General features: G+C 47.0%; 2 protein-coding genes across 3 annotated transcripts; both read left to right on the top strand.

Annotated features, from left to right (window-relative positions):
- Positions 1–431: 431 nt before the first annotated feature.
- LOC147602172 (putative G protein-coupled receptor 19) lies at positions 432–13,191 on the top strand. 2 transcript variants are annotated; one of them, XM_086759940.1, is made up of 3 exons: positions 460–570; positions 3,563–3,694; positions 11,799–13,191. In XM_086759940.1, the coding sequence occupies exon 3, from the start codon at positions 11,819–11,821 to the stop codon at positions 13,061–13,063; it is 1,245 nt and encodes a 414-aa protein (XP_086616066.1). In that variant the 5' UTR covers positions 460–570; positions 3,563–3,694; positions 11,799–11,818; the 3' UTR covers positions 13,064–13,191. The 2 variants fall into 2 exon arrangements, with proteins under 2 accessions (XP_086616139.1, XP_086616066.1); XM_086760013.1 differs by lacking the exon at positions 3,563–3,694 and having other exon boundaries at positions 432–570.
- LOC147602171 (putative G protein-coupled receptor 19) lies at positions 474–22,897 on the top strand. Its single transcript, XM_086760139.1, is given in 3 exon segments — positions 474–570; positions 21,635–22,175; positions 22,177–22,897. Coding segments are annotated over 2 exon segments (1,242 nt in total). The 5' UTR covers positions 474–570; positions 21,635–21,654.
- Positions 22,898–23,183: the final 286 nt, after the last annotated feature.

The following is a 23,183-nucleotide window of genomic DNA, read 5'->3' as shown; positions in this document are numbered from 1 at the left end:
CCTCTTCCCCCCGCCCCCAGCTCCCTGGGGCCTTCTGGCGGGCCGGGGAGTGGCGGGGGGGGGGTGGGGGGGAGTCCGGTCGCGGCGGGGGCGGGGGACAGCCCGGTGCCCGCCCCGTCAGGTCTCCGGGGCGCGGGCGGACGTCGCGCCGCTGTCCGTGGTGCTGAGGGGCCCAGCCCCGACGGGGCGAGGGGCCGGGGCCGGGGGGGGTGTGGGAATCCCACAAGGGGCGGGGAGGAGAGGGGGAGAAGGGGGAGAGGGGGGCTTGGGGCGACTGGGCCATGGGGAGGGGCAGCCACATGATCCGCGTCCCACATGACACAGAAAGAAACTGGTGGCAGCAGCCAGCCCTGCGAAACGTCATTTTTCCCTCCGTCAAAGAAGAGGGGTAGAATACCCCATCCCTCCCCATCAACCAAATTTACAAATATCCGGGCAGAAGGCACCTACAGATGTGAACGCACTCCGTGGTTTCCAGCATGACTGGCGCCTTCCCAGGGGTGCCTTCACTTGGGATTACAAACAGAGACAGGACGAGACAGGCGCCTCTGGGATTATGCTCTGGAGCAGGTACGTGGATGGATTGATAGCTGCTGTGCTGAAAAAGGGACAGATATCTTTGCAGAGGCAAGCAACATGATCTTTTTCCAGCACATCGTCTTCTGTGTATTTGCTTATGTGCATTTAAAATCCTTGGGTTTTAGCAAGGAGGACTCATTCCTCAGGAGCCAATGCTTCGCGGGGCTTGAATTTTAAGCTGATTCTTCTGAAAGCAGAGAGGTGTGTAGAATTACTGCAGAGTAACTCATCTATATTTTCTGGACAAATCTGCATTCTGTCTATCTATATTCATTATTTTTAAATTATGCCACTTATTTATCTTAAAACAATTCCCTGAGATGGATCAGTTCGATGAAAGCAGAAAATTACTGTCACAGAGATGAAGCAGACCAATCTGCCCATCTGTTTTTTTTTTTCTCTCTAGAAACATTAAAACAGCCTCTTCCTTCCTCATGTTATTGCACTAAAACAGCTGCTTTTGTATTTTTCAGTCATTAATTTGAAATAATCCTTTCTGAAAGTGTTGTCTCCCTTTTTGTGTGTGGGTGCCAGGCTGCAGCTACTTAGGGAAACATCACAGACACCAGTAATCTTTGCTTATCTGTAGCCAGCAGAAGCAAGAAGGCTATTCTGTTTTTGCTAATTCAGGCACATAATCTCTAAGAACGCATAGCAATATTTTTCATTTATCCAGCTGGTTTCCAGCCTGTCAAACAGTATGTTGGCTCCACAGAGTCATGGAGAAGTAAAACTGCCTTCTGCTTTCAAAAGGCCATTTGTGTGTATGAGGCAGGATTCATGGCCAATTCTTTCTGGCAAAGATTTGCAAATGCGGTCCTTGAAGATTTGTTGTTAAAACCACTGTTAATCACTTAAACAAGTGGCTTGGTTTGCCAACCCAGAGGCATCCTTAAAAGCTAATCTTTATTTGAATGTCTAAAAATGGATTTCTGGCAGCTTGATTTATGAATTTCTTTTAAACCTCCTGGTCTCAGATGAGTCAGTACCTGCGACACGTTTGGGGAGCTCTGCTCCTGAGCTTACACTAAGAGCTTCCAGACTCTTGCTCCCCCACAGTTTTCCTGTGAAGCCTCTATTTGCAAAGCTGTGCAGTGCAATTCCCCCATCTGGGTCACACCGTACAATCTCCATCTGCATTTTCTGTGGCAGCCCCACTAGGCACCCTCCCACAGATGTTTAACAATTTAGAGAGCAATTTCAATTGGACAATGCAGAATAATCCCCAACACCCTCAAGTAGATTCTGCTTCCCCTCCCCACCACAAACACAGTTCTCCCAGCACCAAAGCATGACGTAGGGTTTGTGTGTTTGGGATTTCTCCATTCCAGTAGTTTCCATCATTCCCTAGACTTTCCCTCTTGCAGGCAGCCAACACAGTTCTTGCAACTGGCACCCTGCCCAAGAAGACATCTCTAGTTCAGGAGTTATCAGCAGGCCAGCATCTAGTCTCATCTTGGTTTTGTCCTCCCTGTGCCTAGCTCAGCTGAGACATCCTTTCCAACAATCATCTCTGCATCAGGCATTTACAACCTAAATATGGGCTTTGCATGGCCTTCAGCCCTCCCAGCTTCTCCAGCAAAGTTAGTATAGGAAGACTATGAAATGCTCTCACTAATGGCCATGTCCTCTGATGGAGGTCCATGGGAACATTCTCATACTGCTCATGCAGGTCTCCTCCTCTTGCTCCTATCAGATAAGCCCTCCTGGAAGCATCTTCTGATTTCTGGCAACCCTGTCCCTGGCATGATTATTAGCCACCAGTGCCACCCCACTCTGTCACTATGTCTGGCACCTGTGTTGTGTGAGCACTAGATCCACATTATTAAGAAGGGTCAAGGGCCATATGAGAGGCACTCTCACATCCCAGTACAAATGTTCATACCAGTGCACAAATCTTGTTACCATATTAACTTCTTGAGTGCTGAGAAAGCAGCTTTCACAAGATTTAATATCAATAATTCATTTCCACATCACCTTTTCATACAGAAGCAACAACTCCCCTCTCACTAAAGTTCTCCTCCAAGGAGAAGTAGCGCTCACTGCTAGTGAGAGGGTAAGCTAAGCTGCTGGAGTTCTCACTGAAGCTGCTGGCACTTTTTCCCTGTGGGGGAGAGTACACTTCGCAGGGATGGAAGAATGGATGAGAATTTCAAAGAGATGGGCAGAGAAATCAGCCAAGTGTGAGATCATCACAGCTTTTCTATCAACACCCACCATGGCAAACCAGCCCTGGTAAGCACTGCGTTCCTCAAGTCAAGCAGAAGAGTCTGCTGTGTTGTGGTCACAGCCTGGTATTGCCAAAAAATAATGTAAGTATGTGGGAGAGGGCATCTATTTTTTTGCCTCTGGATCAGGAAAGGGTCCAGCCTAGCCATGTCCAAAGACAGACTCAATCCCCATCAAGGAAGGCAAGCAGCCTGCAAAGGTGTATTTCAAACTTCTCCACACTCCTCTTGGACAACTCCAGTAGGTGGTATCTATTTTGACAACAGAGCTGGAAATGAGGTCAGTCCCTCTTCTCCTTGCTCCCACTTTTTCATACCCCCCTCAGTCACACTGGGCACTGATCTGCATTCTGACATCATTTTTAGAACAGTTTGCCTACCAGTCACAGCAGTATGAAGACAGAATAAAGCTCTGAAACACCTGAAACCCTGTGGGTCTTTCCTTTGAGGAAGAAGAGTTACATCTGTAACAGGAGACTCATAATCACTGTGTACCTGTTTGTAAACAGTGTGTTGTATTTGTTATGCTGATGAGATAGCAGCCAGAGCACCATAGGAGCTCTGTGTCACTCCTATGATTAGCCAGACCAGGCTGTGGGCAAAAGCAGAGGAGACAGATGAGAGAAACAGTCATTCCAAAGATCATGGCAAACCCAACAATTCATTTGACACAGCCCGGATCCATGGAAGGAAGGTTGTATCCTCCCTGGGCCTTACGGATGACCCTACCCCACAGCCACAATTTCTCATTGTAGGTGACCCTGCCTATCTCTTCAGAAAGGTCATCCTCTCTACAGATCTGAGGGTTGCAAACTCCACGTGTGCTTCATCACAGCCCTGGCTGAAGAGAATTACACCTGTTCCCTCACTCTGCATATGTCGATGAGGTAAGAGTGTCTATCTGGGAAGTGGTAAGCACAAGTCTGGCTCACATTTTACCACTGTACCTGAACCAGAGCATGATGCTGGGTATAAGCGCAGTCACCACAGTTACTGTAAGGGCTCCTTCCCACCGCCAACAGAGAATAAACACACTCTTAGGGCTTAGGGTACATGAATAAACTACTTGGCAATTCACCTCAGGTTAACAGATCAGCAGTAACTTCCTGCATGTCAGTCTTAACCCACAGTAAATACATGAGAAAAATTAATTGATTTCAGATGCAGGAAAATGCCATTGGTCCCAGAACCTTTAACACCACAATCAGCTTCAAGAGATGGCACCATCTCTTAAAGACACTCAGTCAATATGCAGCAACTTGTGATTTATGTATGGTTTTGAACTCTGAATGTTCATCCAAATCATGCCCTGTGGATTTGCCCCAGGCCAGGCCTCAGACCCAGTGCTACAGGTCTGCAGTCAGAGTAGTTACTCCAGATGTAAGCTGATAGACCCAGAAGCAACAGATGGATCCTGTTCTTGGTCTAGTTCATTACTGCATGGCTCACCACCTACTAAGCTCAGTTAAAAGGGTAAAGCTGCAAAAGAATTCTTCCTCAGGCAACCAGTCCAAGAAATAGAAATTGGCCCCAATCCCAGCAAGTGTTGCAGTATTATGTCCTTGTTCTCAGCTTTAATAACTTGCTAAAAGATATTAAGGATATTCTTTCAGGTAAGAATATGAAGAGTCAACAAAGGTTGATGGCAAAGAGATTGTCTAATTGCTCTTTCCTTAAGCATACAGCAGGAAAATTTTGTTTAGATTCATGCTTATGCAGTGGCTGAGTATAACATATATTCTTTAGACGTGCTGGAAATTAGGAATGTTTCCTTCCTTTATTCTATTCCATCCATATTCCCTGTTCCCATGACCTCACCCTGCAATACAGGCTAGACTCTCAGATGCTGATATAAGGTGCAACAACATATATCAACTTACAGCATCAGTTCAGTTCAGAAGCTGTTACAGCCCAGAGTTATAGCAGGTTTGTGATTCCCTCGGGCTAAATTAAGGTGAACCGACACCAAACGATCGATTTAGGATTTTATTTAACATTTGGAGGAACGACTTAACTTTGGAAACCTGGAAGGCATAAAGGGGGTTGGTAGCCAGGGCTCTTATCGGGATATTTCTAAGAAGGAAAAGGAAAATAGAAAAGAGACAGAGGAAAAGAGGGAAAGAGATATCACCACTCTTGGATCCAGCGACGACGATGACGGGCGGGCGCGCTGATCCTCCGGTGAGGTAGCGGGCTCGTGGTTTCTGGTGGCGGGGACCACAGTGGCGGGCGGCTGTGATGGTCTTCTGGTGGGGGGGCTGGCCACGTGGCTCCCTCAGGTAGCGTCTGTTATAGTCAAATCCCCGCCTCCAGTTCTGCCCCTTGAAGTGTCTGGTTCCAGAAAGTTCTGAGGCCTCTGCACAGGTGGCAAAGCAGGTACTAATGTGAGGAGTGGTCGGAAGCCCTGTCCTCAGATGACCGCTGTGTGACTCCTGGCCGTATTTGGCAAGTCGGCTGCACATGCCCCATGCAGCCTCCACCTCCCGTATGTAATGTTTGAGACATAACTCTTCCAGTCCCTGACAGAAGTTTTTACTGTAAGTTGAGCTGTGACCACACCGGCACTGAAAGTTTCCTCTATGAAACAGCGTATCCACACTTCTAGTCAGGTTATCTTTAGCTACCTGTGCTGCAGAACAGGAATCTCCACCAGCTGGGTAGAGCCAGGGAGCAGCCAGCAGCATACGAGGTATGGATCTCAAAAGTTTTATTGCATTCAAAACATTTTATTCATCTGATAAAAGAAGGACAGATGTTTTCTGTTCCCGTGCACTGGAATGCAGAGAGTGAGGAAGCACACACTTCAGGCTTTGCTGAGAAGAGCTGCCCAGAGAATAGAAAAGCTTTCGTAAGAGGAAAAGAGCGAATAGCTGAGCATTTTTATGAGCACTAGACCAAAGAAAAGAACTGGCAGGGAATCTGTGTGCTTCAAAAGCATGTGTATCTGCATTCCTTCACTGGAAGTAGAAGTACTAAATGACCTCAACATGCACACTGTCATCTCCACATAGCAAGAAACAGATAGAGGTTAAAAGACTGTTCTCTTCTATAGAAGGATTATTACATTGAGACAATGCATGCACAGAGTAGTTAATTTGAATTAAGGCAAGGATGAATGTCACCTTCTAGCATCTTACACTCAGACAAAAGCACTCCTATTCTGATTCAATTTACTCCCACTTCTAATGTTAATTAAACTCAGATGAAGCATTCTTCTTCCAGTCTGGCAGCTATTCCCAATATATTCTTCAGAGAGAGAAGTTAAGGGAGTAAATGACCAGCTTAATGCTTTTGAAATAAGTTGTTGAGCCAAAGCTTACCTAGTGTTTTGCAGTTATGATGCACAGAGGTGAAATATGTTGAATAAAAAAGCCCCTCTGCTAGTGCTAGGTTAAGTAATGTACAATGATCTGTTTCTTTAGCTACCTTTTTAGTCTGGAAAAACAGTGATTGGGAAACAAGATGTTTATTCCTTTCATTAAACATTTTTTAAAAAAACATTTATTGCATTCCTTTGCAACTCATATTAGGTTTTACTCTTCCAAATTGCAGTTGACATTATATTTCTAGACAGGACAGTGAGCATGCAAACACATAATAACTATGCTATATGGGTTTTATGCAACAGCAAAGTAGATATGGCAGAGATTTTATGAAGTTCTTGTGGCTCAAATACTTAATCTCTAAGTAACAGATCTGTCTTGGAGAGTTAGTAAGAATATATCTCCTTTGCTAGCAACCCAAAGGGATAACCCTGGAAATTGAGTGTTTGGGCCTTCAAACTGCAAATTAAGCTCCATAAAATAGGAATTATGGTACCAGGAAATCCCCCTTTGATGATTATGAGTCATTTCACATGCCCTTTCTTTTCCTAAGCAAATGCACAAAATTTAGGATTTTAAACAGAAATACATTAAGTCCTTATACCAGTTTTAAAAGGATTCCTGCTCTAAAATGTTCAAAAGAAAAAGTGAGATTTTTGGCACTGCCGCATCCATGCAGATTCACAGTTACTAGAAAGCAGTCTTTCACTCAGATCAGTGTTATATAGGTTTAAAGGGAAAATCAAACAAAAGCACTTTTGTTAAATAAAAATGTAATTAGTCCTCACATATTTGCTATATGTAATTTTTACTTTTTGTGATTCTAATACCTAAGTATTGACCTGCGAGGCAGAGGGAGACTAAAGAGCTCACCTCTATTTTCTTACGGATCTGCTATTTGCAAGTTGAACAATTCACTAACACTTTGTCCAAGTGGGTGATTTAGATGCTTAAAGAACCACCGTCAAAGATATTAGCAAAAGTGGTTTAAATATGATATTGTAAAAATGTGACTTAACAAAGTTCAATGGCAAGGTTCACTCTATTAATTATTGCATGGAAAAGCGTACAAAGGAAAATTGAGTTACACTCAAGTTAGAATGATTCACACAGAGTAGGGAGGGCCCTCCCATTCAGTGAGAAGTTCAGAATGGACCCTCTTCCTTTCTAAACTCCTTCTCAGAGATGAGTCTGGGTGTGGCTGGATCCAAACCTAGTCTCAGACTTGATCAATGGTTTATGCCTTGGGATTATGTGTGCAGTCTGTGTAACGTTGCACTAGCATCAATTCAGCATGCAGTCAGTCACCAAGGCAAAATCAAAGTTATCCTACTGAAGGGTTATGTGCAATATTAAGTTGCTTACCAAAGATCTGCCATTGGTGAGAGGTCTCTCTGCCTTGACAAGCAACCCTGAAGGGCATCCCAGCTTCAGGGGAGATCGCTGCCGTGCAGCCACACTGCCTAGCAGGGGGAGCTCAAAGAAGGCCCTCTTAGGCTGTTATATGTATGGAATAAATGTGGTTGGCTCATAGTCAAATTAAATGTAACGGGGAAAGGTATGCATGAGACTTTTTGTACCCACATTTTTCTTTGTTCCTTAATAAACGACTTTTGGAAAAGCCACCAGCTATTCATATGTCAATCACATGATTAGTGTTCCAAACTCATATGCATTGATGCTTGCTGTGCCACTCTGCTCCTTTGTGGGTTTTCAGAAAACAGATTAAAACTAGAGGAGTTCTTGGCCCAGATAAGGCTCAGGCCTGTACCTCCTCTATGCCTGCACCAAACTACCGCCAGTCTGGTCAGGGGGTTGAACGCACCTGTCACACACTTAAACCATATTTCAGCAAATGATGCAGCAAATGGAGACATGGGAATTGGAGATACATAATGCAGCAACATATAGAATCTCTAGTTGTTTGCATCCTAGACCCATACAGAGTGGTGCGTATGCTGAGCTTTTCACGTTCATGTTGCCATTAGGAGCATTACTCATAATACAGAAGTTTAAGTCTCCACTATAAAAAACAGACTTGCTCACAGAAGAAAAAGATATGCTGGGCCACAGATACTAAAGTTCTTAGTGCTAAATCAAGGCATGATTCTGATCTCAGTGCCACCTAGGAAAAATAGGGTTGAACAGAGATCCTTTAATATAAAAGAAAATTAGCTTCTAGTCCATTAGGAGGAAAAATTATCTATGACTAGGAATGCAGGAGTCTCAGAGTACATTGGTTAATCAGATACCATTTACTTTTTAAGAAAATGAAACAAGTAATTGCTGTTCAACCAGACAACTATGCTCAGAGTAGTTAAAGTCCCTATCATTGCACTTAGATTTTCACCTGGAATTTGTGGGCAGTGTGCTGAACGACTTTGGATTTTTCCAAGGAGGAAAGAATCACACAACATAGTATTACTTGCACCTGTGTTTGTTGCTTCTTCTGTTTTACTCAGTGAGGAAACCACCATCACCAGAGACACGTCACCAAATACTCTAGCTCTCAAGACAAGCATATGGTCTTTGGTGAAGGGTGGCACACCGGAAGGCTTCTCCCATTCAGATGTTTCTTCCTCTGTTAGCAAAGCTCCAACACAAGACCGTTGGATACAACTCTTGCCGTTTTCCTTCCTCTGTAGGCACCCGCCGGTTAGCCCTCCATGCACGCCTCTGAGGGTGTTACACACTGTTCCCTGATGGGGAACAGCTACTAAATTCCTGTCTTCTCAAAGGCATGTTTGCAGATAACCTGAGTTATCCAGTAAACAGCAGTTGGGCTGACTTTTAAGAAAAATGTAGCAGAAAAAAAGTACTATTTGAGTGCTACAATCCTGTAACCATTTTTTGGGTTTACCCACCTGCATAACTAAATGTCTCAGGCCTGAACAGACACAGACAGCAGATTTGGCTCACCAGGAGAAATATCATGAGAACAGTGTTAGCGAGTCTGCATATTTTAAAAACTTAGGAAGGTCATTTCATTCTTGTACCTGACTTCCACTAGTCTTCAATATTGGTCAAGAAATTTCATCTTGTAATTCTTCTACAAAGCTTAATTTGTGCAGCTCGCTATTTTTAAACAGCACATACTTCTGCATGGCTAGAAAATAAATTAAGGAAAAAAATTCGCCCATAATGTTATTTTCTATCTGATTAGCAGGGTCTATGTGCATTATTCTATTAAAGATAATTCTAATATGTAATTTAGCATGTTGTACCATCAATGTATCCTGCCACTCTGCCAGAAACAGCAGCCCAAATACAGCTGATGATGGCAGGATATCTCCAGGGGAGCAGATCCACCCTATGGAGGGTGGCGAAAGGCAAGCAGGAGCTGTTTGAGAAACCAGGAATCATCTGCCAGGCAAAGTTACCAAGAAAACAATGAGGGAGGGCAACTAAGGACGAGGAGAAAGTGAGGGCCAGGTTGGACAGCACTGCACAGCCCTCCAGCAGAAGACAGGACAAGCGGCAGGGTATCATCTGTAGACTCAAATGTGCCCCTTGCAGGCGGCTGGCAACTTGACCACCACGACGCTCACTTCTGGGTCTCACTACTGATGCCTCTGAGTGTTATTTTGACAGGAAGGTGCCATGCAAAATTCCTTGTTTAACATGGCCCATTGAAACAAACCCAGTTGTTACTAACGTCAAACTGCTTCAGCTACAGGTCCAACTTAACCTAAGTCATGTTTTCAGCTCCCAGACACCACCTGCATGCAAAAGCTGCTAAATAAGGCCAGCCACTTCTGGAGCAGCGTTGATGATTCATGCATTGACCCACTTTCCTATGATGCAGTCAGTGACCGGGCACAGTGCGAGGCATGTGGGAAAGAAACAGCCGGATCCTCCGGCAGCCTGACTGCAGCTATGCAGACTGGCTGGGTTCATGCAGCTATGCTGTGCTGCTCTCAAACAAACTCTGTATTTTCAAGCACACAAAATTTACGCCTGGGCTGAGCAGCTGATTATACATCAAGCCTGTTCATGTGAAACACAATCTTATATTAAGTTTAGCAAATGAATATAGGGTCTAAAATACTAGAGGAAAAAACATTTTCTCTAACCACATCAAACAATTAATACATCTTTTCCTTTTCCAAATCTAACTAATTTTTTTTTTTGTATCGCATTCCTGAAGATGACAGGCAAAACACCACAAGGAGAAAGATACCAAATTCATCCAGTGGCTTTGCACTTTCAGGCTCCACTCTGAGTAGGCAGACAAGGAGAAAATAGTGATAGATGCAGAGCAAAAAGCATTAGCAAAGCACTGAAAAAAGAACCCCAGAAAGCCAAGCAGGGAATCTGGATCACTTAGAAAGCTAATGAGGATGGTGGTGACTTTTTGAAGTTGTCCATTTGCTTTCTGGGGTGAAATTTTTGATCTTCTGGTTATCAGTTGAATCCTGATTTTTCTTGCACAGCATCAAGACTGGAGTTAAGCATTCACACAATATATCCACAGAAAAAGACTTTCTATTTCTGATGAGTAAGAGGCTTTGCCAGTCAACACCATCATGAAAGGGCACTTTTTAGAGCATCAGGCCCCAGCAAGGTGATTGTATACACATAGCCGCTAATATTAACTATTATCCATTTTATCCCTGTGATAGGCTAGGACCAATCCAGCAAATCTGGTTAAACCCAAGATTGGAAACTCTGTCTAGCAATATATCCGTTCTTGTCTCACTCCTCTGTAAAACAGGAGGTCAGAGCTATTACATACTGCAGTGTGTACTATATCTACCAAAAAGGAACAGCTACAGTTTGATCCAAAAAGCTGTATTTCATTACCAGCTAAGAGACAGAGAAGTTATGCTAGCATCCATACAGGTGAAAAACACCGTGTAAAAAGCAACAGATTATTGCTTTTGATCACATATACAATGTCCTGATCCTGACGAGAATTTCCTCAATGTGGAAGGGCTGGAAAGAATTCATGGTGAGGAGTGCCCACACAGCTTGGTGCCGGTCCTTCCACTGTGCTGATCTTTCATCTGCCTTCAAATCCAGATGTTGCAAAACTTCCAAAATTGCATCCAGAAACAACAAGACTCAGGGATATCAGAGATATTAACACCAATGTTACTATTGATTGGAAGGGAGCAGGGTTTGGCTGCTAGTTTTCTTATAATAAAATCATAAAATCATAGACTACTTTGAGTTGGAAGGGACCTTTAAAGATGCTATTAGCATAGAAAATATCACTTTTCATTCCAATGATCGATCAAAATCATCCCACCTTTGCCTACTTATTTGATGGATTTATGTCAGCTCAAGGGAGCAGCGACACTGTTGGTTTGCCTTTTAACACTTCCACAGCCACGGGCAAGTATAATTCATACATGGAATCAGTGAGACATATTCCACTCAGTCAGATGGAGGTAATCAGCACTGGTGAAACTGCACCTAAAACTCTACCTGTGAAAGGGACATTTCCCTTTCAGAGAATAGAAATGTCTGTCCTAAACTAGTCAGGTCATTAATTAAAATCTACAGGAAACTTATTGGCCTCTGCTCTACCCGATAGTCTCACCGTCTATTTCTAAACCATAACTCTGAAATCAATGTATACTACTTTAAATGACCTTTCATTGGTCATGGTACATTTTCACACCTACTTTTTCCATCAAACCTTTTCTCTTCTCTCTTTATGCAGCCTGAGCAAAAGACGCGGCCATGTTTGTCCACAGTGTGCAGAACAGCAGTGTTCCTTTCATCCTCCCTACCTTCTTGCTCCTACTGCAGAACAAGAGCTCCTCCGAAACCGCCATCCCGCCTGCTTCCTACAAGATGTCGGAACCATCCACAGGACCCAGCTCGGGTGGGAACCACACTAGCTTGCACTTTGAACTGAGCCTGGTGGAAATTGCAGCAGCCAGCACGGTTTTGGGAGCACTGTGGCTGGTCTCCATCTTTGGAAACTCCCTCGTTTGCTTAGTGATCCACAGGAGCAGGAGGACACAATCCACCACCAACTACTTTGTTGTCTCCATGGCTTGTGCAGACCTTCTCATCAGCGTCACAAGCGCACCCTTCGTGCTGCTCCAGTTCACCTACGGCAGGTGGACGCTGGGAAATGGGCTGTGCAAGCTGGGAAGGTACATACAGTACCTCACCCCCGGAGTCCAGATACACGTGCTCCTCTCCATCTGCGTGGATCGATTCTACACTATCGTCTATCCCCTGAGCTTCAAAGTGTCAAGGGAGAAAGCCAAGAAAATGATTCTGGCCTCTTGGCTGTTTGACACCACATTTACATCACCGGTGTTCTTTTTCTACGGCTCCAACAGCAATGACCACTGCAATTTTTTCCTCCCCAGTTCTTGGGAAGGAGTCACCTACACTGTCAGCCACCTCTTGGTGGTATTTTTGATCCCAGCCATTCTCATTATGCTCTTCTACCAGAAGATCATCAAGTACATTTGGAGAATAGGCACCAATGGCATGACTATCAGGAGGACAACAAATATCGTCCCGAGAACAAAGGTGAAAACCATCAAGATGTTCTTGATGCTAAACTTGGTGTTCCTTCTGTCCTGGCTCCCTTTTTGTGTGGTACAGCTGTGGCACCCACAGGAAACAGATGTCAGAAAGAGCTCCTTGGTTTTCCTGGCCATCACCTGCATCTCTTTCAGTTCCTCAGCCTCTAAGCCAACCCTATACTCCGTGTATAATGCAAACTTCAGGAGAGGGATGAAAGAAACTTTTTGCATGTCCGCCATGAAATGCTACAGAAGTAATGCATATACCATCACCACCAGTTCCAGGATAGCCAAAAAAAATTATGTTGGCATCGCAGATATCCCAGCTCCAGCAAAAACTGTCACCAAAGATGCCATCTATGATGCTTTTAACAGAGAAGCCAAGGAAAAAAAGCTTGCCTGGCCTATTCCGTCCAATCCCCCAAATACATTTGTCTAGTTGGCTTCATCACATTCAAAAATGATGGTGTATGCCCATAAGAAGGAGCTTCCTCTTGTTTTTGAACAAATGTATATTTATAGATTTTTAAAACAACTTTTAGGGAATAAAAAAAAAGAATTTTTATTTTATTAAATGCCTTGGTTATGATGTGTCCAGTCTATTGCCTTTCAGTTAAATTCTGCTTTTTGGAACTGCTCTCTCTGAGTCAGCAGCAGAGTTTTTTTCCAGAACAGGAAGCCCTTACACTATCCGTATGCAGGGGAAAAGGGAAAGGAAAAACACTGCTTTTTATAATCCTTCCCTGTATGTTGGCCACCATGTAGAAATGCATAAGTCCACCCAAAGCCAGCTATACTTCCTTTGCTTGTGTCCCCATGAATACCATTGCCTTGGGGTTGTCCGTCTTGTTCAGACCCCACGGGTGAAATGTCCACACGAGGGCAATGCTGGCATCACTCTGAGCCCACTGGCGTCAGTGGTAAAATTCCCACTGCCCCGCTAGGGCCAGCTTCAGGCACGTGCTGAGAGCTTTTGCATCTTTGGCACTGTGCCTCTCCTGCCCTTGGTGCTGCTCTCCCCGCCTCCTCTCAAGCTGCTTCTGCACCCAGCTGGGTGCACCCACCCAGAAGCTAGAGCACGGCCACGGAGAAGACCTGCTCATCACAACGGGCCACGGCTGTACCAGGCAGCAGGGCCTCCTCACATCTTAACTTCAGTGTGTCCCCTGGCCTGGGTCCCTTCTTCTGAGCTACCACTGAGGCACCTGCAGCAAATAGTGAGTTCTCCCAAACAGGACCAGGAGAACGAGCTCTGCAGTCACACGCTCGCCTGATGGCATCCTCCACGGGTTCATGTGCTAAGAGGCCCCTCATAGGCATCCCAGAGGAGACAAGCTGCCAGGGAGCTGTGGCTGCAGGTGGAGCCAGCTCCTGCTGCTCTTTCTTTACCAGCACAGTGAGAAAACAACCCAATGGGACCAGCTGGGCCTTTGGTCCAGGTGGGAAGTGGAACAGCAATGACTGTACCTGTTGGGCAACAGCAGGGAGAGGCAGGGCCTCTCTGCACCCCTCTGCGTCCCGTGATGGTGATGTGCTCATCAAAACCCAGATGCCTTTTGCGCATGTACACCTTGGGTCCACCAGCTTCACATATTTATTTGGAGGAGAATTTGCCTTGCTCCTTTGGGGATGTAGGTCTCCTCCTCTCAGGAGGATGAGGTAACACCACTGTTAGTTTGCAGAAGCTCTGTTTCAGGGCTTGCTCTGAAATGCAGGGCTGTGTCTTGCCTCCGTGAAGGTAAAAAAAAAAAATCCTTCTAAAAAGCAGAGGGATTACTGATTGTGTTGGCATTAGCCATCGTCCTCCATACCACAGAGGCTTTATCCACTTGGCTTGTTTGATTGCAGCACATATTTCACATTCATGGATAACCTGTGCAATAGCGTCCATGGTTAAATCCACCCCTCGATCACGAGCCCATTTGTATGATGCACAGAGGGCACCCTTCCTTTGAACATCCAGCCCAGCACTGGCAGTCGGGGTGCTAAGAGGAGCTGTGCTTCAGTACCAATCACTTCTGAAGCAGCTCAAACTCCTTCGTATGCTGACAGGATTTCTTTTCCAGCTGGAGTGTAGAAAGCCTCAGATCCTTTATATCCCCAGCTCCAAAACCCAAGGGGTCGACCATGGGTTTCCCCTGCTGCTTTCTGCCAGAGACTCCAGGTAGGGCCATTCTCCCCAGCTGCGCTGTAGAGCACATTTCTTACCTCTTGCCCTGTCCGGACTGGCCCGAGAGCCACCGCGTGAACAATTTCTTGTTTAATTTGTTCAAAAGCTTGCTGTTGTTCAGGGCCCCATTTAAAATCATTCTTCTTTCAGATGACTTTATACAGAGGGCTTACAATCAAACTATAATTTGGAATATGCATCCTCCAGAAACCCACAACGCCCAGGAAAGCTTGCGTTTCCTTTTTGTCACTCGGCACAGCCATAGCTGTTATTTTGTTGACTATATCTATTGGAATCCGACAATGCCCATCTTGCCATTTCATCCCCAAAAACTGTATCTCTCTTGCAGGTCCTTTCACCTTACTTCGTTCTATGGCAAACCCAGCTTTCAGGAGGATTTTAATTATTTTCTCCCCTTTTTGAAAAGCTTCTGCTGCTGTGTTGCCCCATACAATGATGCCATCAATGTACTGCAGGTGCTCTGGAGCGCCACCCTTTCCCAGTGCAGTCTGGATCAGTCCATGGCAAATGGTGGGGCTGCGTTTCCAGCTCTGGGGCAGTCGATTCCAAGTGTACTGGACCCCCCTCCAAGTGAAAGAAAACTGTGGCTTGCATTCTGCTGCCAATGGGATTGAGCAAAACGCGTTGGCAATATCAATGGTGGCATACCACTTGGCTGCCTGGGATTCCAGTTCATACTGAAGTTCTAACATGTCTGGCACGGCAGCACTCAGTGCTGGTGTTACCTCATTCAGGCCACGACAGTCCGCTGTTAACCTCCACTCTCCACTTGATTTTCTCACTGGCCATACAGGACTGTTAAAAGGAGAGCGGGGCTTGCTGATCACTCCCTGGCTCTCCAGCCGACGAATCAGCTTATGGATGGGGATCAGGGAGTCTCGGTTGCTGTGATACTGCCGCCGGTGCACAGTTGTGGTAGCAATTGGCACCTGTTGTTCTTCAACCTTCAGCAACCCCACAACGGAAGGATCCTCTGACAGACCAGGCAAGGTGGACAACTGTACAATTTCCTCCATCTCCAAAGCACCTACACCAAAAGCCCACCGACACCCTTTTGGGTCCTTGAAATACCCCCTTCTGAGGTAATCTATACCAAGAATGCATGGAGCATCTGGGCCAGTCACTGTGGGGTGCTTTTGCCACTCATTCCCTGTCAGGCTCACTTCAGCCTCCAATACAGACAGCTGTTGGGATCCTCCTGGCACTCCAGAAATACAAATGGCTTCTGCCCCTTTCTCTTTTGACGGCATCAAGGTACATTGGCACAGGTATCCACTAGAGCTTTATACTCCTGTGGGTCTGACGTGCCAGGCCATCGGATCCACACAGTCCAATAAACTCTGTTGTCCCTCTCCTCCGCCTGGCTGGAGGCAGGGCCTCTCTAATCCTAGCCACAGCATTCATTGTTCATTTCTTTTAAATATGCACGAGAGGTCCCTTCAAGAGGGTCAGAACTAAAGCTATTCCTTCTACTCTGCCTATTGGAGACTGGTGCAGCAATTTTCCAGGGAGAACTTCTATTTGCAATGGTTTTTCCACACAACTCACGTACCCGTGCCTCTAGGCTAGAGGTAGGCTTCCCATCCCACTCCCTCATGTCCTCTCCTTGGTCACGCAAGGTAAACCACAGGGTACCCCGCCGCGTATACCGTCTCTCTTGAGCAGGGAAACGTTTACTCCTAATAGCTGAAATATTGGCCCATACCGGTGGGGAAGCCGACATATCTGCTTTGAATTGCTGGAACTCCTGGGACAGTTTCTCCACAGCCGAGACACAGGACCGCAGGGAGGAAGACCGGCTTTCCTCGTACTGCCGGAGTCAGCCAGCCAGTTCATCCACTCTTTCCTCCTCTCCATCTTTCCAGGTCATATCTGCCAAGGAGTTGGCACATGATGACGGTGCACTTTGAACAAACTTCCGCCACATTTGTCGTGTGCACCTGACTTCATCTGGATCCTTAGGTAACTGATCATTGTCCAGGTCATCATAAATAATCTCCAGCACAGCTAATTCCCTCGGGTACTGGATACCCCTCTCCATGGCAGCCCACTTGCCTGGGTGACACATTACATCCTCCTTGAAAGGATACCTCTCCTTCACACCTGACAGGAGTCGCCTCCAGAGGCTGAGGGCTTGTGTCCCTTTTCCAACTGCTTTGTCAATGCTCGCTTCTCTAGAAATGGATTGCCTAGCTTCTCTGCCCTCTAATTCCAAGCTATTGGCCCCATTATCCCAGCACCGCAGCAGCCAGCTGATAATGTGCTCCCCGGGATGACGGCTAAAATCTTTTCGCATGTCTCGCAGCTCGCTCAGGGATAGAGATCGGGTGCTTACTGTCTCATTTAGGAGTTCTTCCTCGACATGCAGCAAATAAATCTTCCTCTTCTTCCTCCTGCTCCCTCCTAGAAGGGGCTTCTTCATCCCTCACTAAACGAGCTGACTTTCGCTTCCAAGTCTTCTTGTACACAGGGGCAACTGATACCAGCACGGGTTCACCCTCTGATTCAGCTGCAATGCCTGTGGCTGGAGTTTGAGTACCTACACTGCAGGTCAGTTTGCTCTCCCTCATACCATGCCACGTATTACTATCTTGCCTTAGGGTAAATCTCGGGAGGAGATTCCCAGAAAGTGGTTTTGCAGCCCTAGACAAGACTTGGCACACATTCAAGATACATAACAACACCACCAGAGTGGCTTGAATATCCCCCAGATCTTCAAAGTTCTCAAAAAGGGGTTTAACTACCCTGGGAGTGAAAGAATTTGGGAAGTTATCCGCATAGGAATACCAATTTCTCTCTAAGGCCATTGATGTCACCATGTCATAGATTGATATTGCGTAGGATAACAGAAGGATAACTCTCATCATTTTCCCTGAGGTGATAAACACCGCTACTGGGAACACATAGTACATACAGGAGCGTAGACAATACAACAACATAACCAACCACTGCAACATCATGACCGCTAACAACCAATACAGTAAGTGTGTATAAACAAATTCGTTTCAAGAAAAAAAAAAAAAACAAAAAACCAAAGTCAGATTGCTTGTTATCGCAACCCTTCGTGCATCACACTGGGTGACAAACTAACTGGCAGTTCAGCCCCGATTGGGACCAGGCTACGCAGTCTCTCTCACTCCCCCCACCACCCTCCAGTGGGACAGAAGGGAGAATTGGTAAACAACAAAAATAAACTAGCAAAAACACCGGAAGAAGACCGGTGTGGATGAACCGGGAACTATTGTTGAGGCTCCGGAGGAAAAAGAGAGTCTATGTCCTCTGGAAGAAGGGACAGGCTACTTGGGGAGATTACAAAGAAGTTTCTAAGGTATGCAGGGAGGAAGTTAGGAAGGCGAAAGCTCAGCATGAACTCAGATTGGCCACTGCAGTAAAAGAGAACAAGAAATCCTTTTACAAATATATCAGTGGTAAGAGAAGAAATAAGGAGCATTTACACCCTTTACTTGATGCAGCGGGGAATGTGATCACTGAGGATAAGGAGAAGGCTGAGGTCCTCAACGCCTTCTTTACTTCTGCCTTTAATAGGCAGATCAGTTATCCTCAGGGCACTTTATGCCCTAATCTGGAAGTCTGGGATGCCAGGCCGAGTACACCCCCTGTGGTACAGGTGGAGACAGTTAGAGAGCTCCTTCTCCATCTGGACTGCCACAAGTCCATGGGACCGGACGGGCTCCATCCTAGGGTGCTAAGGGAGTTGGCGGGGGTGATTGCCGAGCCGCTCTCGGCCATCTACCAGCGGTCCTGGTTATCTGGGGAGGTCCCGGAGGACTGGAGGCTTGCCGATGTGACTCCCATCTACAAGAAGGGCCGTAAGGAGGATCCGGGGAACTACAGGCCTGTCAGCCTGACCTCAGTACCTGGGAAAGTTATGGAGCAAATCATCTTGGGTGAGATCACTCGGCATATGAGTGGCATCCAGGGGATCAGGCCCAGCCAGCACGGGTTCACGAAAGGCAGGTCGTGCTTGACCAACCTCATTTCCTTTTACGACTGGGTGACCAGACTGGTGGATGAAGGAAAGGCTGTTGATGTGGTCTACCTGGACTTCAGCAAGGCCTTTGACACGGTCTCTCACAGTATTCTCCTAGGGAAACTGGCTGCCTGTGGACTGGGTAGGTATACCCTTCTTTGGATAAAGAATTGGCTAGGGGGCCGTGCCCAGCGGGTGGTGGTTAATGGAGTCAAGTCCAGCTGGCAGCCTGTTACAAGTGGTGTCCCCCAGGGGTCGGTACTTGGGCCCATCTTGTTCAATATCTTTATTGATGACCTAGACGAGGGGATTGAGTGTACCCTCAGTAAGTTTGCAGATGACACCAAGTTGGGTGGCGGTGTTGATCTGCCTGAGGGTAGGGAGGCCCTTCAGAGGGATCTGGATAGGCTGGATCACTGGGCTGAGCTGAATGGCATGAGGTTCAACAAGGCCAAGTGTCGGGTCCTGCACTTTGGCCACAATAACCCCATGCAGCGCTATAGGCTCGGAGCTGAGTGGCTGGAGGACTGTGAAGAGGAAAGGGACCTGGGGGTGTTGGTTGATGCTCAGCTGAACGTGAGCCGACAGTGTGCCCAGGTGGCCAAGAGGGCCAACGGCATCCTGGCCTGCATTAGAAATAGTGTGGCCAGCAGGAGCAGGGAGGTAATCATCCCCCTGTATTCGGCGCTGGTGAGGCCGCACCTTGAGTATTGTGTTCAGTTTTGGGCCCCTCACTACAAGAAAGACATTGAAGACCTGGAACGTGTCCAGAGAAGGGCAACAAAGCTGGTGAGGGGTCTGGAGCACAAGTCTTATGAGGAGCGGCTGAGAGAGTTGGGATTGTTTAGTCTGAAGAAGAGGAGGCTCAGGGGAGACCTCATTGCACTCTATAGCTTCCTGAAGGCAGGTTGTGATGAACAGGGGTTTGGCCTCTTCTTCCAGGCAACAAGCAGGACCCGAGGAAATGGCCACAAGTTGTACCAGAGGAGGTTTAGATTGGACGTGAGGAAAAACTTTTTCTCTCAAAGAGTGGTAAGGCACTGGAACGGCCTGCCCAGGGAGGTGGTGGAGTCTCCGTCCCTGGCAGTGTTCAAGAGGCGGCTTGATGAGAAGCTACAGGATATGGTTTAGTAGCTGTGGCAGCAATGGTAGTGGGAAGACGGTTGGACTAGATGATCTTATAGGTCCCATCCAACCATGTGATTCTATGATGATTCTATGAGGGCTGGGGAGCATTCACGGTGAGAAGCGCCCACTCAGCTCGGTGCCGGTCCTTCCACCGTGCTCATCTTTTGCCTGCCTTCAAATCCAGACCTCGATTACCTTCCACAGTTACATCCAGAAACAACAAGATTCAGGGATGTTAGGGATATCAACACCAGTGTTACTATTGATTGGATGGGAGCAGGCCTTGACTGCTGGTCTCCTTATCAATGCAGACGGTATTAGCCTGGAAAATACCACTTTGCGTTCCACTGCTCAGTATAAGAAACCCCTCCTTTGTCTACTTTCTTGACCAATTTAGGTCCGTTCAAGGGAGCAGGGACACTGTCGATCTGGGGTTTGGACACTTCCACGGGCACCGGGAAGGTCATTTCTGGGATGAGAGGGGCATATTCCGCTCACGCAGTCTGCAGGTCACCAGCATTGCTGAAACTGCACCCCGATCTCTAGCTGTTAAGGGGACATTTATCTTGGTGTTGAGTTTCTGTAGCGGAGGGGACTACAGCGGTGGCTTCTGCGAGAAGCTGCTTGATGCTTCGCCTTTATTCAGTGGGCCTGGCCTGCTCCAGGGTGGGCTCACTGCTGCCTGCGGCTGAGCCAATTGGCAATAATGTATTTAAGAAAGGGAAGGGGATGTCTCCTGGAAGATCTCTACCGGAAGATCAGTGAAGAAGGAGAGGGAGAGGTGAAGTTGCTCCTGGCACGATTCCCCTGTAGCCCGTGGTGCAGGCCATGGTGAGGCCGGCTGTCCCCCTGCAGCCCATGGAGGCCCACGGAGGAGCACGGATCCACCTGCAGCCCGGGGAGGACCCCACGCCAGGGCAGGCGGATGCCCGACGGAGGCTGTGGCCCGTGGAGGGCCCGCGCTGGGGCGGCCGGTTCCTGAGGGACTGCACCCCGTGGAAAAGGACCCCACGCTGGAGCAATTCATGAAGGCATGCAGCCTGTGAGAGGGACCCTAAGCTGCAGCAGGGCAAGAATGAGAGGAGTTCTTTTCCTAAGGAGGAAGGAGAGGCCAAAACCAGCGTGGGCTGGACTGGCTGCAACCCACATTCCCTGCCCCCCACCTTGTGCTGCTCAGGGCAGAGGCGGTAGAGATACTCGGGAGTGAACTTAAGCGCCGGAAGAGGAGAGGAGTAGGGGGAAGTTATTCTTCAGATCTAGTTCTGTCTCTCATTGTCTTACTTGGGGTTTAGTGTTGAATTAGTTTCCCCAAGTCTCTCACGTCTGGCCCCTACATGGTTGAATGACCCCTCCCTGTGCTTATCTTGACCCTCTGGAACCTTTTCTTATATTCTCTCTCCACCAGTCCCTCGGGGGGGTGGGGAAGGTGAGTGAATGACTGGTTAGAGCTTGGGCCCCAGAGAGTCTAAACTACGACAGTCTTTCAGAGGACAGAAATGCCTGTCCTAAAGTAGCCAGGCTATTATTAAAAAACTGCAGGAAACTTATTGGCTTCTGTTCTACCCAATAGTCTCACTGTCTATTTCTGAACCGTTCCTCTGAAATCAATGTATACTACTTTAAATGACCTTTCATTGGTCATGGTAGATTTTTCACACCTACTTTTTCCATCAAACCTTTTCTCTTCTCTCTTTATGCAGCCTGAGCAAAAGACGCGGCCATGTTTGCCCACAGCGTGCAGAACAGCAGTGTTCCTTTCGTCCTCCCTACCTTCTTGCTCCTGCTGCAGAACAAGAGCTCCTCCGAAACCGCCATCCCGCCTGCTTCCTACAAGATGTCGGAGTCAGCCACAGGACCCAGCTCGGGTGGGAACCACACTGGTTTCCACTGTGGACTGAGCCCGGGGGAAATTGCAGCAGCCAGCACGGTTTTGGGAGCACTGTGGCTGGTCTCCATCTTTGGAAACTCCCTCGTTTGCTTAGTGGTCCACAGGAGCAGGAACACCAAATCCACCATCAACCTCTTTGTTGTCTCCATGGCTTGTGCAGACCTTCTCATCAGCATCACAAGCGCACCCTTCATGCTGCTCCAGTTCACCTACGGCAGGTGGACGCTGGGAAATGGGCTGTGCAAGCTGGGAAGGTACATACAGTACCTCACCCCCGGAGTCCAGATACACGTGTTCCTCTCCATCTGCGTGGATCGATTCTATATTATCGCCTACCCGCTGAGGTTCAGTGTTTAGAAAGCAAGCCAAGAAAATTATTCTGGCCTCTTGGCTGTTTGACACCGTATTTGCATCACCGGTGTTCTTTTTCTACGGCTCCAACAGCGACGACCGCTGCAACTTTTTTCTCCCCAGTTCTTGGGAAGGAGTCGTCTACACTATCAGCCAGCTCTTGGTGGAGTTTGTGATCCCGGCCATCCTCATTATCTTCTTCTACCAGAAGATCATCAAGTACATTTGGAGAATAGGCACCAATGGCACGACTGTTAGGAGGACAATGAATATCATCCGGAGAACAAAGGTCAAAACCGTCAAGATGTTCTTCGTTCTAAGCCTGGAGTTTCTCCTGTCCTGGCTCCCTTTTTGCCTGGTACAGCTGTGGCACCCGCAGGAAACAGATGTCAGAAAGAGCTCCTTGGTTTTCCTGGCCATCACCTGCATCTCTTTCAGTGCCTCAGCCTCTAAGCCCACCCTCTACTTCATGTATAAAGCAAGCTTCAGGAGAGGGGTGAAAGAATTTTTTTGCATGTTGGCCATGAAATACTATCCAAGCAACGCACACACCATCACCTCCAGTTCCAGGAGAGAAAAAAAAACTTCTGTTTGGATCGCAGATATCCCAGCTCCGGGCAAAACTGTCACCAGTGCCACCATCTGTGAAGCTTTTAACAGAGAAGCCAAGGAAAAAAATCTTGCCTGGCCTATTCCATCCAATCCCCCAAATACCTTTCTTTAGCTTCCTTTCAAACATTACTGTGTACCTCCAGAAGAAGGAGTTTTCTCTTGCTCTTCAACAAATGTATATTTGTAGATATTTAAGAAAAGTTTTACATAAGAAAAAAAAGACATTGTGTTTTATTAAATGCCTTGACTTTCATGTGTCCAGTCTGTTGCCTTTCAGTTAAATTCTGCTTTTTGGAACTGCTCTCTCTGAGTCAGCAGCAGAGTTTTTTTCCAGAACAGGAAGCCCTTACACTATCAGTATGCAGGGGAAAAGGGAAAGGCAAAACACTGCTTTTTAT

Source organism: Chlamydotis macqueenii, chromosome 1 (assembly GCF_036417535.1).
Source record: "Chlamydotis macqueenii isolate bChlMac1 chromosome 1, bChlMac1.mat, whole genome shotgun sequence".
NCBI classification, from domain to species: domain Eukaryota; kingdom Metazoa; phylum Chordata; class Aves; order Otidiformes; family Otididae; genus Chlamydotis; species Chlamydotis macqueenii.
The sequence above is the reverse complement of the archived record's forward strand: the minus strand, read 5'-3'. Positions and strand labels throughout refer to the sequence as shown.